This window comes from Erythranthe guttata, chromosome 12 (assembly GCF_056151865.1).
Source record: "Erythranthe guttata isolate IM_541 chromosome 12, IM_541, whole genome shotgun sequence".
NCBI lineage: Eukaryota > Viridiplantae > Streptophyta > Magnoliopsida > Lamiales > Phrymaceae > Erythranthe > Erythranthe guttata.
Window position 1 is genome coordinate 16114882 of NC_142544.1, and position 16883 is coordinate 16131764.

Below are 16883 nucleotides of genomic sequence, written 5' to 3' on the forward strand. Positions count from 1 at the left end.
GTATAAAAATGTTTTCGAACAGTTCTATGATATGTTTTATTATTTTATCTATTATTAAAAGACATTTATAACAATTAATGGTCAAGAATTCAAATACTCCAGAAATCTTTTGTTGCAGAAACTCCAAAATTGGCCACAAAATCAGTTTTACCGTTACTGGCATAATTATTCATAATGATATTATTAATATTGTAGTTTTTTTTTTTTTTTTGAGTAATATTATAGTTAAAACAATTAATATTATTTTTTTCATTTACCACAACATTCACAATTAAAAATAAATTAAAAATTTCAAAGGTTTCAAAGGTAATTCAGTAATGATCTTTTATTTGATTCGGCTCTGATACTATGTTGAATAATCATCTCAACCAAAAGTTTAAGTTGCTAGTGAAACGTATTATTTAATATTAATATCTCCAATAAAAGAAAAAAAAAACTTCTTAATCCAAACAGACTATGGATATTAATCATGCTTCTAAGAATAATCCAAATTAAATAATGAAATGTACCTTTATTGTTAAAACAAATCTCGAATATGAACACAAGAAAATCTAATTTTACAAATTTCAAAATATGATTAGTTAGATCGAATTTCAACCATGTTCAAACTAAATCTTTGTTTTTTCGAAAATCAAATACCAAAATGAATGTAATTAAATTAACAAAAGTTGATATTTGACCAAGATCCTCATACAATATTGTCACAATCTCTTTATTTATTAAGGGTTGAATATTTTGTCACACACACTCTCTCTCTATATATATAGGTTCAACGGATGGCTAAGTAGCACACACTCAATTTTACCCAAAGATAAAAGAAATGGCAACAATTAAGGCGATTTTCTTGGTCACTTTCTTGCTAGTAGCATTCTGTAAGTGTTAATTCGTTTCTTCTCGTATCTCACCATCGGTATTTTAAGACCTCGTTTGGTTCGTAAAATATGGCTGATCAATATAAATTTATAATATATATTGGTATAATTAGATCAGATCGAGTGTAAAACGCATAATTGATTGTTAATTAATCGAGATGTCGATTTTTTTTTTATTTGGTAGGTGGTACAATTACCATGGCAGCTCCACCCCCACCGGAATGTGTTAAGGATAGCGATTGTCGTCTGAATTATTTCCCACCCGTGACCTGTAATAGAACGGCTTGTATTGAAGGCGATTGCGTCTGTTTCGACACTCCGCCTCGAAAATTAAAATCAAGGGTTTAATGGGAATTTTAATCTTGATTGATTGATTAATTAGTCCACCATTGTACTCTCAAGTGGAAAAATAATGTTGTTACAAGTTTTACTATTTATAATTTTAAAGTCTTCATTATATTGGTAAAATTTGACTATAGTTTTTTTTTTTTTTGATGGTAAAATTTGACTATAGTTGAGGTAGTTTTAATTAAAAAGTTTTTTTTTAGTTTGACCATATTTGACTATTCTCTGGATTGACTGCATGCTGCAATAAAAAGAGATTAATTGTTCATCACCTTAATTACCATGCCATGTGCAAATCCAAGATATAATGATTTGCATATATATGAAATTATGAACTATTTTATTGATGTTATTTTTCTTGAAAAATCTTATTAGAGTGATAATTAAATATATATAACCTATAAATTAAACTTGGATATTACAAATTATTTATGTACAACAAAAGTAATTATTAGCTAGCTTTTGTCACAGTATATATATATTGGCAGAAATGTGTACACAATATATTTTGTATTGTTAATTAAGTAATACCTCTCATACTATAATTCTGTAAATTATTTGAGGTTGAAATATCATGGCTTCATTGAAGCTGGTTTTCATGGCTACCTTCTTCCTAATTGTAATATTCGGTCAGTTTATTTTTTATTTTTTCCATTTTAATTTTGTTTTCCGAAAAATAAATAGAGTTAATGGCATTTTGCCCCCCGAACTTTGATGCATTTTGCACGTTACCCCCTAGACTAAAAAACAATTGCACGATGCCCCCCCAAACTCTATTATTTGGAGCACCGATCGCGAAATTAGCCATTTTTTGGCCAAACCCTTGCCTGAATTGTGCGCGTGCGTGCGATTCACACGAGTTTTATCAGGGGTAAAATCGACAAATTAGTGCTCCCATAGAAATTTATTTATATTTATTTAGCTCACCCAAATAAAAAAAATCCCGCCTTCGACCCCTCGGAAATACTGTTAATTTAATTATCATAAGGGATGCAAACGTAATTCAATTACTTGAATTTCTCTTACAATTTTTTTTAATTTTAACTGATCATCAAAGAAAAAAATAAAGAATAAATGTTTTTTTTTTAAATTGGCAGGAAGTTCATTAATGTTGACACGTGCAGTAATGGTGGGATGTAGAGTGCAATCTGATTGTAAAGATGTGATAACGTTTCCTGGCTGTCCAACACGGCGCTGTATTAGTGGCTACTGTTTTTGCCACACTGATTCTAAATCAGGTGAAAAACTTGTTTTTAACAAGAAATTTGTCCCTTGATTATTTCAGTAAGGCTTCGTTTGGTTGTGGAGATTAGTCATGATTAACTAAATAATAGAACTTCATTAAAATGTTTGGTGTCCCAATAATTTGTCTGGGTCGACCCACGAATATTATGTTATCATGGTTTGTCTTGTCTTTTAGGCATATTTTTTATTCGATCGTTGAATGTCTAATAATATTATTGAGTTTTTATTAAATTAAATAATTTTATGTTAGCAACCAAACGAGGCCTGGTAGTAGTAAAGAGTCGTGTTTGTAGTCTTAGGGCTCGTTTGGTTACCGCTATAAGGTGCTACTGACTAAATAGTAGATGCTAATAACACGTTCGGTTGGTAAGATTCAGAGTTTTTCAAACCCGCTACTAAAATCAAAGCCCGCTATTAAATGTTATTATTTCATTAAATTAGTAGCACCCCTCCCCCTGAGATTAATTTAATAGGGGGTGACTAAAAAAGAAAAATACAATTTTATCCTTAAATTTATATTTTATTATTGTAAACTAAGTGGTTTTATAGACAATTCATATATAATAACTGATTTTAACAAATTTAATAGAAAATCTAATCTAAGAAACCGAACATGCTATTAACTAAATAATTAATTAGTCAATAGGAAGTTAATTCAATCTCATGTAATCCAATTTAATCCAATATAGATAACCGAACGAGCCCTTAGGAAATATAATGGGAAAATTAGTTAATAGTCCCTAAGATTGGACAATTATTAACAATAAGGACAATGCTTATTTTGGTTTAATTTTATTTAAATATATGTGGTCTTGTCCCCCCAAAATTACCCTTTTCTTGATATTCTTATATAAATTTGTAAAAATAAATTTCTTATTTGTTATTACAATACAAATTAATAATACGGAAATTTATACTTTTTTTTATTAAAAAGTATAAATATTTACTTATTTTAACATTTTTTCTATCAACAATTTAAAAAAAAACGAGGGCGCTGCCCCAAACCCCCGAATTTGGAATCACTTGCTAAATTTTAAAATTCAAGATGATTGTGTTGTTGTAGACGTAGACCTACTGAATGAAATTTCACCGGGTAACATTATTATCATAGATTTATATACAATCGTATAAATAAACACATGGATGTGTGTAAAACGTGTATTGAATATATAAATATATATGCATACGGTTGGATATTACTCGGTGAAATTCATCGATAGAGATCTTTCTTAAATTTTAAATTTCTTCATGTACAATATGTGTGACCCTACATGAAACTACTACATTACTTTCCGTATGTTAGTGTGTGTGTATATATATATATATATATATATATATATATATATATATATATATATATATATATATATATATACCATTCTCTATTACTTCAAAGTCTCTGAATAAATTTTTATATCTGAAGATGGCTTCAATAAAAATGATTTTCTTGGTCACAATATTACTAGTACTTATGGGTTAGTTTATTTTCCCTATCACTCTCATTTATTTATAGATGTTATTATTATCATGTAACCAAATATATATTATATATATATATATATAATCAGTCTATTATATTGTGTTATATATGCATGTTAAAAAGCATAAATTAGTTTGATAGTTAATTTAAGGAGAAAATAATTAATGAAGTTTTAATATGAATTTGCAGGTGCTCCAATGTTGTCCAAGGCATCGTCGATATCGGGTTATTTCGGTAGATGTTATAAGGACTCCGACTGTAATACATCATCCCCCTTAAGACGCGATTGCCAAAAACGAGTTTGTATGAACACATATTGTGTTTGTGGAGGTGGGCACGTGAAATGAAGATCAAGAAGGCGAAATAGTATCAAGGAGGGTCTCGATCGATTGAAAAAATGTATTGGAAATATCTTGCGTTTGAAATGAATAAATTCGATATCTATAAGTATTGACTCGTTATATGAGTTGTGAATAAATATTGATCGATGTCGAGAATCATAAATTATAATAATTTAGATCGTATAGTAACAAAGTACTTCCTCCGTTTGAAATTAAGTATCGTTTAAAATTTCAACATATGTAATAGAAAAATTAATTAAAACATAGCCATCTTAGACAAAAAGAACCATACAATGTGATTAAAATATCCTTCTTAATTGTTCTCTATTTAATTACTTCTTTTAATTGTAAGTATTAACAAGGGCAAAACTGACAAACAACAATTAGTGCGTCATTTGAATCCTAGCCTTTTAAGGTTATTTTATTGTTGATTTACACACACCAATATATACGTGTGTAATTGTGGGTATATAAATGATAAAGATACATCCGATAAACATTGTGCACAAATTAACAATAAACTAAAGAATATGATAGTAACAATGTAGATTGACATTTGATTTAATAAACTATGATAGTAAATATATGAATATTGGGAATGAACTTCCGAAAATTAGCTTTAAATTGGTAGCAAACTTTTACATATCTAACAATGAACTTCTGAAAATTTAGTATTTTAATAACCATTGAAAATCGGTGAAAATTGACAACGATCGTCTATAATTAGACTAAATTTGACAACTAACTTACGAGAATTGGACTAAATTTGATTACGAACTTATAAAAGTTGCCACCAAAATCGCTAAAAATTAGCGATGAACTTCGATAGATGTAGGATGCACTCCGCACTATTCACATGACGCACATGCGGTGTTCACAAATCTAATACGCTGGTAGATTTGTAAGGCCAGTGAGCGTGAGTCGCGAGACTGTTTACGTAACCAAAATATGTTATGACCTTATTGTCAATGAAACTACATCTAAGGGCTATTTTTGTAAATTTTCCCAAAAAATAAACAAACATCTCTGCATGCAATATTCGTTCTACTTGCATACCAAAAGCACCTTACTAAATTACGATTACTTCTCGTACTTAAATATCCTAAAGTGATGTCACACTCTATATGGTACTATCCAACAAATAAAATCCCATTAATCACATTCTCTAATTACTTTGAAGTCTAGGAAGATTTTTTTATAAGTGAAAATGGCTTAAATGAAGATGGTTTTCTTGGTGACCATATTGCTAATACCCTCACTACTACACAAACATGACATGAACAACATAAAAAATGCCGAAACAGGGGAGGCTTCTTAATCAATTAAAATTTTATTTATTGGAAAAATAATAATGTGTTTTGAAATACTATTAGATCACTTTTACGGTGTTTAAATTTATAAAAAAAATTGGAACTCAACTCGTTATATGAGTTGTGAATAAATTGATCGATACCAGAGGGTTCGAATCCCTTTGGATGTATGTGTTGTAAGCTTGTAATTGATTAATAAGATATGCCTATAAGATGCTTTATAGCTTATAAACTCTTCAAAAGTGGATAGTATTTTTCGCTGAAAGATGTTACAAATTTAAAAAAAAAATTGTTGAAGAGCTTATAAAATCCAATTTTATACCTACACTCTGATAATTTTTTTATTTAAGATGTTATCAGTAAAAATAACTTATATAGTATTTTACAGAGAAACACTCTCTTAAACTGGAAAATTCGCACAAGATTGCACAACCTCGTATTCAGCAACCAAACGGAACCTCGGTTTAGCCTAAATATTTTAGCTTAAGCAACAATGCTCGATGAATGATCATAATCTCGTAATCATTAAATAAATAAACGAAAACCCATCATGTAAAACTTCGATTATCCCATCAAAAATTATCAATTATCCTACTTTCCCCTTGCCCCTAGAAATTTATGTCCTAAACTCAACCACGTTTTTCCATTCCTATTATTACACCGTAAATAAATTTTCGGATAAAAGAAAGTCTAACAAAATGGCAATACTAATCACTCACTCCAAGGATCACTCTCAGTCCTCACTTCCGAAGCCTCGATAACTTCAGAAACAACAGAATCTTGAGAAGCATCTTCTGCTGCTACCTCATCACCCTCATCCGATCGGCCCCACCTTCCACCGAGTGCCATAGCCATCATCTCGTATATCTTGTTCCCTAGCTCAGCTGGACTATCAGGCTGTCGATTTTATAAAAAAAAATTGTCAAGATTTTGCTGCTTTCGAAAAATCCCGAAAGATATTTAATTAAATACTTACAGTGAATCCACTAGAGATCAATGCTGTGTCGTAGAGAAGTTCCACTGCCCTTTTGGCGTCGGTGCTCTCGGGTTCGTTCTTGCATGCAGCCTGCAAAACAAGTAAAACCAAGATCGATATATTCACGGAATTTTTCTAAATTTTTCGCAACGTCTTGATTTAGCTGATTAATTTTACGTATATATCTAAATAAATCCGTGTACAACATACATTGAGATCCTTGACAATAGGGTGATCTGTGTTGATCTCCAATATTCTCCTTCCCCTCATGAATTCTAGGCTCGTAGTGTCTCCAAGTGTCTGTGCCTTCATTAATCTGTTTTTAGACCAAAAAACGGTGAATAACTAACAGAAACAAATAGCCCACGACAGAAATTTGCATTTCAAAAAAATATATTAAAAAAAAAAAAAATCCGTAAATGCACCTTTCCATGTTTGCTGACCATCCAAATTTGCCAGAAACGAGCACACAAGGCGATGAACTTAAACGTTTGGAGACTTGCACTTTAGCCACCTTGTCACCAAGTTGTTGTTTTATCCAGTCGCACAGTAGATTATATTCTTGCTTAGTTTCTCTCTCATCCACCTCATCTTCATCACCTATATATCATTCGCATATAAGGTTAAGCAGAAATAATTAAATAAAGAACTCGATTATTTCTCTGGGAATCACATAAAGAACATAAGAGATGTTACTAACCAAGCTCCAAATCCTCTTTACTAATGTCAACGAATTTCTTTTCTTTGTACGTCTGCAAATTCTGGATGGCGACTTCATCGATCGGGTCAATTAAGTATAGAACCTGTTAAGTTATTAATAGGGTATTGTAAGAACACGATACAGAGCAATAATAAAAAAGAAATGATTTATGCCCCATGTTCGAGAACTAGATTGTCACACGAGAAAGCACATACCTCGATTCCTTTCTGGAGCAATCTTTCCAAGAAAGGAGCGGACTTTGCACTTTTTAAGCTGTCTGTTGCCAAATAAAAGATAGCGTTCTGCTTTTCACCCATGTTTTCGACATATTCATCTAGACTTATTCCTTCTTCCTCACTCTTGGAAGAGAAAAATCTCAATAACGGCACTATCCTCTTGTGATTTCCGGTGTCTTCAATGCATCCCAGTTTCATAAATTTACCGAAATTCTCCCAGAACTTTTTGTAATCCTAAAGTTACACAACCAACATTATGTAAGTATTTTATTTTTTTTCTATGTAAAGAAAATAATTAGTTTCTAAGCAACCGACCTCTTTGTTCTCACTCTCGGAAAGATCTTGAATCATGTCAAATGTCTTTCTCACCAGTCTCTTTCTCATTATCCTTACCTGGATTATTAGGAACATATATATGCATCAATATTTAAAATTTAAAAATAATATATATATATATATATATATATATATATATATATATATATATATATATATATATATATATATATATATATATATATATATCAAATTGATTTATGAGGTCAGAATAAAGGAACCCCTTACAATTCGGCTCTCCTGTAGGATCTCCCTGGAAACATTAAGTGGAAGGTCATTTGAGTCAACAACACCCTTCACAAAGCTCAAGTATCTTGGAAACTGCAAATTTGACAAATTCGTTTACATTAAAACGAACATAACCAATTCAATTCATAAGAAACATAGTGAATCTTAAAATCGAAACATTAAATCAAAAGACATAGCAAGTTCTTACCAGTTCACCATCAAAATCATCTGAAATGAACACACGTTTCACATACAAACGAATATTCTTTGTCTTGGGGTTGATAACATCTTCGTTGTTAAGAGGAGCCATTCCAGGAATATAAAGCACACTTCTAAACTCCACCTCACCCTGCACAAGTTTTCAATCAACACCATCAAAACACTAAAATGGAAAGTAGCAAAGTTTTATGACCCGTCAAATGTAAAATACAGATACCTCTGTGGTGAAATGGGTATGGGCAAGTGGGTCCAAAAACTCGTTGAATGTCTTCTTGTAAAATTCTTGATATTGATCCTTCTCAACTTCCTTTGGACTGCGCATCTGCATTTAGTGAAGAAAAAAGGAAGGACATCAACAATGTATTATATATAGATATATATATATGAAACGTCAGTCACGAAAAACGTAAGATAACCAATAATAGTTTGCTCACCCATATGGGTTTTGTTTCATTGGCTAACTCCCAATCCCAATATTTTTCAGTTTTTGTCTTTTTGGTCATTTTCTTCTCTCCCTGGAAAGAGCAAAGAAAATAACAAATTGTCAAGATCATATTCATCTCTTCGAATACAAAAACAAATTACAAAGAATGTGTTTCTAAAAGGCCGTCACCTCTGGTACTTCTTCTCCCTCTTTTGGTTCTTCCTCTTCTTCTACCTACCGAATTTGGAAGAGTAGCGGTTAACAAAACACATTTGGTACTTTAATATACACTACAGCCACAGTATGACTGAAATAAAGGTCAAACCTCAATGGTCCTCGAGTTCTCTTTCCATGTGTATATCGGAAACGAAACAAATTGTGAGTAATTCTTCACCAAATTCAGGATCTTTGCAGGCTCGGTGTACTCATACTTATCATCTTCCTGCAAGGCGAAACGTTGCTAAATTAATCTCATTCAAAATAGCAAACAAGTTAAAAAGAATCAGTAGAATAATTTAAAAAAAATACCCTTAGATAAAGGGTGATCTGTGTGCCTCGACTGAGGAAATTATTGGGATCTGTTTCCTCCCTAATTACGTAAGAGCTGCTATCAGCTGCAGCTTCCCAGGAATACTGCTTATCAGACCTGGGGCTCTTTGTTGTCACAACAACCTGTAATTACCGGAAAGAGAAAGCTCAAACTAAATAAGCAATAAAAATAAACATAAAAGAAAACCGTACAACATTTTCAAACGAACGTAAAATTCGAAGATACGAAAAGTCCGAGGGTACCTTTTCAGCAACAAGAAAAGCAGAGTAGAACCCAACACCAAATTGACCAATCAAGCTATTGTCAGCCCCAAGGTCCTTGTTCTCCTACACGAGGCGAATCTCCAATTGTAAGATTTTGAATGAAGATACACAGAATACAACAAGACAAGAAATTGATTTACCTTCAATGCCTTCAAAAATCGAGAAGTTCCACTCTGTGCAATAGTTCCAAGACAGTCTATAAGCTCCTCTTTTGTCATTCCGATACCACTATCCCTGCAAGGAGGAAAAAATAAAACTAGAGTAAGCTATTTTATCCATTTCAAAACCAGGGTAAGAAACATAATACGATACATACGTTATAGTAATGGTTCCATTATCGGGATCGGATTTGATACGAATCGCTAGCTCACCAGCATCTCCAAGTAATGCAGGTTCGGTAACACTTAGAAACCTCAACTTATCAAGAGCATCGCTTGCGTTACTGCAGAGAAAAACGACATTAGTTGATAATAGTCTATTACAACAAAAACTTAATTAGCTGAATAATTAAACTTATAGACTCACATACTAAAGAACAACGAAAAAAACGTTCTTACCTCACAAGCTCCCGGAGAAACACTTCCTTGTGGCTGTACAAACTGTGGACAATTAAGTCCATCAATCGACTCACCTGAATAAAAGCAACATCAAAAAATTCAACAGCAAGAAATCAATATCCCAATCCATAGAAAATCAACAAAATTACTGCATCATAGCCTATTAAAAAAAATAAAAATTCAATCTTGCAACATATATTAGAATAAGAAGACCCAATTCTCAATCATAAACAATTAATTCCTCCAAACACCCCGAAAGAAAATCAAAAATCAAAATAGCCGTGCTATTATTCAAAACCCCCAATTAAGACATAATTTAATAAAAAAAAAAAATTGGAAAATCCACCTCCGCCTGGTACTCGTATGTTTCACCATCGGCTTGAGGAGCCTCCTTCTCAGCCACGGCCGCCGCCTCGCATCTGACGACGACACTGCTCTGCCTCCTCTCCAATTTCCACTCCAATCCACTCCTCGAAAAGCTGTTCTTCAATCCATTTCTAGGTAAAAAAGCGCTCCTCAGAAAAGCCCTACTGCTCTTACCAGTGTTCTTAATAGAAAACGACGCCGTGTAAGGGACGGCAGCCACCGCAGCAGAGGCCAAGCTTCTACTCAAAACAGGCGCCATCTTAATTAATTGAGTCGAATTCAATCGGAAACAGCAGCGGAAGGGGTTTGTGTTGTGTGTAAAATTGAAATTAGGTAGGGGAATTTGGAGGCGAAGTAGATAAGTAGAGAGTGAGTGTATAATGTCTAGAGAGATGTTTATTTAGTGAGAGAGAGAGGGGAAGATGGGTTTAAGGAAGGGATTGGAGGGTTCTAGAAGCCAAAGAATTGGAAATACGAAAGAGAGGCTGATTTTGGAGTTTTGCGATGTGGGAACTGTGAGGCGTGGATTCTGCCATTTCATCATTTGCAATATCCTCTTCTTTCTTTTTCTTTTTCTTTTTTTTTTTTTTCTTTTTTCTTTTTAGTATTTTTACTTAGGGATGAAAATTAGATGAATCGTATCGGAATTAGCACGTTTCTGAAAGAAAAAAAAAAATTAGAGACCCGGTCTTTGTTTAAATAGATACAAGTTCCAGCCCGTTAATTTGTGGGACTAGTAGAAATTAGATGATAATAAAGCCCAATTAATCATGGATCAGTCTTTTTGAAAAGGATTTGGGTTTGGACTAATTGATTGATTTTTTTCTGTAAAAAAGACATTTGGGAAAATTACAGTTTACACCACTTAAATTTGAATTGATTCCACATTTGGTCTTGACAATTTAGCTTTAGTCCTTCAGTCAAGGCCGTGATGGGCACACATTTGATTCCATTAATTTAATGAAAAGTTGACGGAAATGACTAAAGTGTTGAATTTTTGAAACATCATGAAGTAAATGTTTTTTTTTTGTGAAAATGGGAAGTGAAGTCGGTATAAACTTAAATGATGAAAATTGTAATTTTTCCAAAAACATTCTTATTGGTTTATTTAAGAAGAACAATGTTTGCTTGATTTTGATCAATTAATTAGTTCGTATGAATAATAATTTTGACAAAGTCAATGCGTAAGAAATATTCATAATATTTGAAAAAAATATATATATAAGATGTAAATCATAATCCAAATTTGGATGATCATGCTCTTTAATAATAGTTCTATATTGTTCGCATTGAGATATGTTGCACTAGAAGAGTTGTTATTTAAATTTAACTACATATTATTGTCGAGTTCAAAGATTCAAATCATTTTTTGTTTGTTTATCTTTATTATATTTTTCTCATTTTTTGAGAAAAATAATATTATTAATTAACTAATACCGATTACAAAACCTTAACTTGTCAACGTTTGTCACAAAATAAAGTTAATGATGTAAATGAGCTGAGCCGGCTCATGAGCTTGATGAGCTGGCTCGACAAAATCTCAAATTTTTCTAGCTTGAGCTCGAGTTTGAGAACATCTTTAATTGTTTGTTTTATTCTATTACTTTTTATTTTTCATATAAATAATTTATAATAAAAACTAAGAATTAATATTATGTAAAAGTTCAAAATATATATATATATATATATATACATATATATATATATATATATATATATATATATATATATATATATATATATATATATATATATATATATATATATAATGAGCTGAACTGGAGCTCGAGCTCGATAGATTCGGCTCTACTTGAGTTCAAGCTCGAGCTCACTAAATTTGACTCGAGCTCGACTCATTTACCCCTAATTGAAGTTAACGAAATTAACAACACAAAATGTTAACAAATTTTGACCTGCTATGTAGTCTGAAGTGTCAAAATGAGTACTAATTTTTAGTGTATCTTAAAATAATGGAAAAAATTGAATGTTCCAAATTGTTTGATTATTTTTGTAAGTGATTAATTATTTAAATGCAGTTTATTAGTTTGCCATGTTATGTAATCACTTGGTCCGATGCTAATGTCGGTCTTCATTTACTAACTGCCACTCGTTATGCTTATGATTTATGAATTAATCGCATTATATATTTTATTTCTGTGCTTGATAAATTTTGAAAGCTACAGTCTTTATTTATTTCACCAATACATATTCTTTTTTTAAAATAATATGATTATTTCGAATGTTTGACTTCAGCAGAAAGTTTCAATTGATTGACAATTATAAATATGTGGAATTGTTCATTCCCTTTTTTTTTAATAAATAAATTAAAGAAGTAATTTGTATTGCATCAATTAGTATATCAGAGTATTGGGTAAACTTTCATTTTCGTATAGCTCGTAAACAACAAAAGATGTAAATTACCACTTTGGACATGCATATACTATATATGACAAACTCGACCGACCTAGCTAGAAATTTTTTGATAATGGAATAATTCAAGAAAGTCTCACTTAGATTTTTTTTGGAATCACATTTCTTCGCATTTATACCTAAAACAAGAGATCTTTTAAAATGAAGTACTAAATCTATATATACTTACAATTTTTTTTTTTTTCATTCTTTTTAATTCATCGTTGTACAAATTACTCCATAAATAGTAAAAAAAAAATCAAATAAAATGAGTATTTTTAATTTATAAACGATGTTAAATAAATAATTTTAAAGTCCTTTTATATTATGTATCTATAATGTAGCTAAAGCACTACAAAGAAATGAATTTTCTCAATGGAAATTAAAATAAAATAAAATAAAAAAATAGAGGCATTGTACGGAATTTTCACAGTTTGTGATGGAAAAATCTTGGTTCGAACGAGAAAACCCTAGAAAAGCTAGCCCCAAGTTTCAGTTAATTTGATCGATGTAGGGGAGAAAAAACAACACGCATACACGTACGTGGATGTGTGTGTGTGTGTAATAATATATTAAACTAATAAAACTATATAAACATTAATTAATGTTTTAGTATACTAATTGTATTAATAAATAATTAAGAAAAGGAAAAGAAAAGACAAGAAGAAAAGTTAGTTGAGGGGATGCAGCTCAGGAAACAAAGCAAACTTTTTGATCTCGTAGAATGCATGGCGGCAGACAGGCGCGAAACACTTGTATCTTCACCTCCACGTTACTTGTACACTTTCCAATATATAATCAATCAATCACTCCTTTTCTTTTTTTTACCCAATCCCGATTTTACCCTCGCCCATATTACATTCATACTCTTCAGTCCATTGAATCCAATCTTTATTAATTTCAATTCATTGCATAACATTTATACCCTATTTGTGACACTTGTGTTTAATTCAAAAAGAAGCAACATTAATTATCTCAATGGGTCCTTCTTAGATTTTAATATTCTATGAAAGTGAATTATTCCATACGTTCCTTTTTAACGATCAGTTTTAGCTTTACACAAGTATTTAGAATCTCAATAAATGTGTCTTGGTTCTCGAAAAAATAAATTAGAAAGATTAAAATAGTCCTGATCATTTAATTATATGATAAAAGAAAAATAATACTTATAGTTAATTAGTAAGGTTAAAAATGGGTTAAAAAAAAGGGTATGTAATGCAGTATTTAAAATCTAAAGTGACAGATAATATGGAACAAAATATTTTAAAAAATAAATAATTGTTATGGAACAAAGAGAGTAATTAATATCTGTCTATTTTAGAAATGTCATATTTATCTAATTTTGTATGCTGAAATGTTAAATGTCGTTTCAATTTTACTAATGTCCTTTTGACTTTGAACCTGATTTTGACATATTTCTATTTTGAATTTGGCAAAATTCCAAACACGAAAATTGTAGTCATTTGGGTTAGCTTTCTAATCCAACTTAAATCCGCTAGATCGGATGTCGTGTGACAAAGTTATGCATGAATAAGTCACATTTTGAATTTTTAGATACATCAATACATCAAAGTTGTGTGCAGTATCCACTGATTCATGTATCTCTTTCTCGTCCGACATCCAATTTTGGTGATTCAAGTTTGATTAGAAAACTAACTCAGAATACTACAAATTCTATTTTTCGAGTTTTGCAAAATTTGAAATTAAAAATGATCAAAATCACGTTTGAAGTCGTAACATTATTATTAAAGTTCTAACAACATTTATCACATCCATTTTGTATGACCATAAGAGGTATTAAAAAAATAGGCTAAATTACAACCATTCCCATGAGATAAGGTCTATTTACGAAAACCTAACTCCTTCATCTTTCAATAATTACATCAACTCTGCAATTTGTAGATTTCTTATGTATACACACGCCAATACTTGGCGCGCACATTGTTTTCCAAAACAAAAAATAAGTTCCAATGTATTAAATTAAGTTCAACAAAGTTAACAATTTCCATAACTTTTCAAGAATAATATTCAGACCAACAATATACAACTTTGGCTCAAGGGTTCATTATTATATTGCAATTAAGAATTAATGGTTTCAAAATTCAATTAATAACTTTGGACACAAATGTTTATGTAAATTACCCTATCATAGAATTTCATGCCAATGAAATTTGGTCCCCCCTTTATTTTTGTGAAAACGTGAAATTTAAGGTATTATAAATATATAGTAGCATTGGAATTAACCCTAGTTTCTAGTTTTGACTTGGGAATGTACAAAAATTTTCAATTTAAATAATTTTGGACCATATCTTTGACTTGTGTGCTGAAACAAAATTCTTTTAATTACTTCTATAAAATCCCACATTCACTACAACAAACTTTTCTCTTTTGGTTTTGCTTCAGGAAAAAAAAACACACACACACACTGAAAAACAAAATGCTGGTCACTGTAAGAATTATATCAGCAGGAGTTTTACTACTCTTTGTCTTCGCCACCGCAAGTGTCTCGAAAGCATACTTAATTCGAGGTATTTTTTTTCGTAATTTCCGTTATTTAATTAGTTATGATGGTTTTGTACGTATTTAGCTTCCACTTGGTGATTAGGGTTTCGTTCTGACGATATTCTTCGTCTCGGAAAATTTGTAGGTGGAGATGAATATGCATCAAGAAACTACAACGTTATTTTTCCGGAAAGAAAGGTAACAATTAAGCACAGTTGTAGTTTTGTAATGTTTGATTTTGTGTAATTTAAAGAATTATTTTCCTACATGTTATATATATAAATAACATGTTTTTTTTTTCAATTTGCAGAGCTTTCAAACTACTAATGCAGAGGAAATAATTGAAGGGCGGAAGATGATGAACGGTCGTGATTTCATCAAGACGGAGGCGAAGAAAGAAATTGACGTGAGAGCAAAAAATCGGAAAAAATCAAGAATACTCGTCTCTAGAGAAAACTATGGAGCTAGGTTTGTTGCCTTTAATGCAGATTACAAGGGCCCTAGGCATCATCCACCTAAGAATAATTGACATTAATAATCGATTAATATATAAAGACCCTTTTTTTTTGTTTAATTCTTGCATTTTATGTTTAATTTGTCCTTGATTATGTGTTGCTCTAACTATTTTCCTAATTAATCAAGAACTCTATCCTAGTATTGTCAAACTCTCCTTATTTTGTATCTATCTATATATATAATATATATAAACGAAGAAATTTTGTTTTCTGGGCAGTTGGGCTTATATATATATATATATATATATATATATATATATATATATATATAGTGGTGGCCCTCAATTTTTATTTATCTTTTTTATATTTTTATTCGATTTTATTTTTCATTCACTGTTGCACCTGAAACTTAAGAGAAACAAAAGACATGAATTGAAGTAATAATTTTGGTGTTATGAACTTATGATCATCTTCATACTACAATTATTACAATATTTTATATATATATATATATATATATATATATATATATATATATATATATATATATAAATTAATTAATTAATTCTGTCCAATTACATTGGCAATTGCATGAAATGAACAGATGTACAAAATATGTACATATATTAATGTATATATATTATGGAAGGTCCTTGAATAATCACCACTTTGACAGTGCCGGTTTTTTCGATATTTTGGTTCGACACCTGAAACAAAAATCGAAAGATCGAGCTATGTCGTTATAATTGAAATCTTATTTCGTTTCTCGAACGGAAAATTAAGTGTTGGATTTAGTGATTTAATATATCCTAAACTCAAAAAAATAAAAATAATAATAATAATCATCATGTATGTATATATATATATGTATATATATATATTATGTTGTTAACAACCTGAAAAAATGAGTAGTAGAATCAAATAAGGCGCACTTTGGCAGAGAAATGTTTAGCTGCAGCAACCATTGTTGCATCTGGTTCACAATAATTAGTTTTTGAAGGCTTCTTCACATCTTCACCTTTACTATGTGATGAGCTGGCATAAAAGCAAGAACCCATTGATTTCAGAA

At 30.8% G+C, this 16883-nt stretch overlaps 2 protein-coding genes and 2 long non-coding RNA genes across 4 annotated transcripts; 3 read left to right on the forward strand and 1 right to left on the reverse strand.

Moving 5' to 3' along the window:
* Positions 1 to 745: 745 nt before the first annotated feature.
* LOC148766597 (uncharacterized) lies at positions 746 to 1340 on the forward strand. Its single transcript, XR_016035116.1, has 2 exons — positions 746 to 872; positions 1057 to 1340. It is a non-coding gene; the product is annotated as an uncharacterized LOC148766597 (long non-coding RNA).
* A 2492-nt stretch (positions 1341 to 3832) lies between these two features.
* LOC148766598 (uncharacterized) lies at positions 3833 to 4615 on the forward strand. Its single transcript, XR_016034873.1, has 2 exons — positions 3833 to 3937; positions 4132 to 4615. It is a non-coding gene; the product is annotated as an uncharacterized LOC148766598 (long non-coding RNA).
* A 1483-nt stretch (positions 4616 to 6098) lies between these two features.
* On the reverse strand, positions 6099 to 11108 carry CR88 (Chaperone protein htpG family protein). Its single transcript, XM_012992172.2, has 19 exons — positions 10429 to 11108; positions 10083 to 10156; positions 9842 to 9967; positions 9666 to 9759; positions 9505 to 9588; positions 9241 to 9384; positions 9038 to 9154; positions 8902 to 8946; positions 8723 to 8803; positions 8506 to 8610; positions 8278 to 8418; positions 8070 to 8162; positions 7821 to 7898; positions 7485 to 7739; positions 7270 to 7372; positions 6995 to 7169; positions 6780 to 6885; positions 6570 to 6659; positions 6099 to 6490 (listed from the first exon to the last, which is right to left on the reverse strand). Exons 1-19 carry the CDS (start codon positions 10705 to 10707, stop codon positions 6305 to 6307), a joined length of 2376 nt encoding a protein of 791 aa, XP_012847626.2. The 5' UTR covers positions 10708 to 11108; the 3' UTR covers positions 6099 to 6304.
* A 4062-nt stretch (positions 11109 to 15170) lies between these two features.
* Positions 15171 to 15926, forward strand: RGF3 (root meristem growth factor). Its single transcript, XM_088826907.1, has 3 exons — positions 15171 to 15385; positions 15505 to 15557; positions 15670 to 15926. The coding sequence occupies exons 1-3, from the start codon at positions 15295 to 15297 to the stop codon at positions 15886 to 15888; spliced, it is 363 nt and encodes a 120-aa protein (XP_088683033.1). The 5' UTR covers positions 15171 to 15294; the 3' UTR covers positions 15889 to 15926.
* Positions 15927 to 16883: the final 957 nt, after the last annotated feature.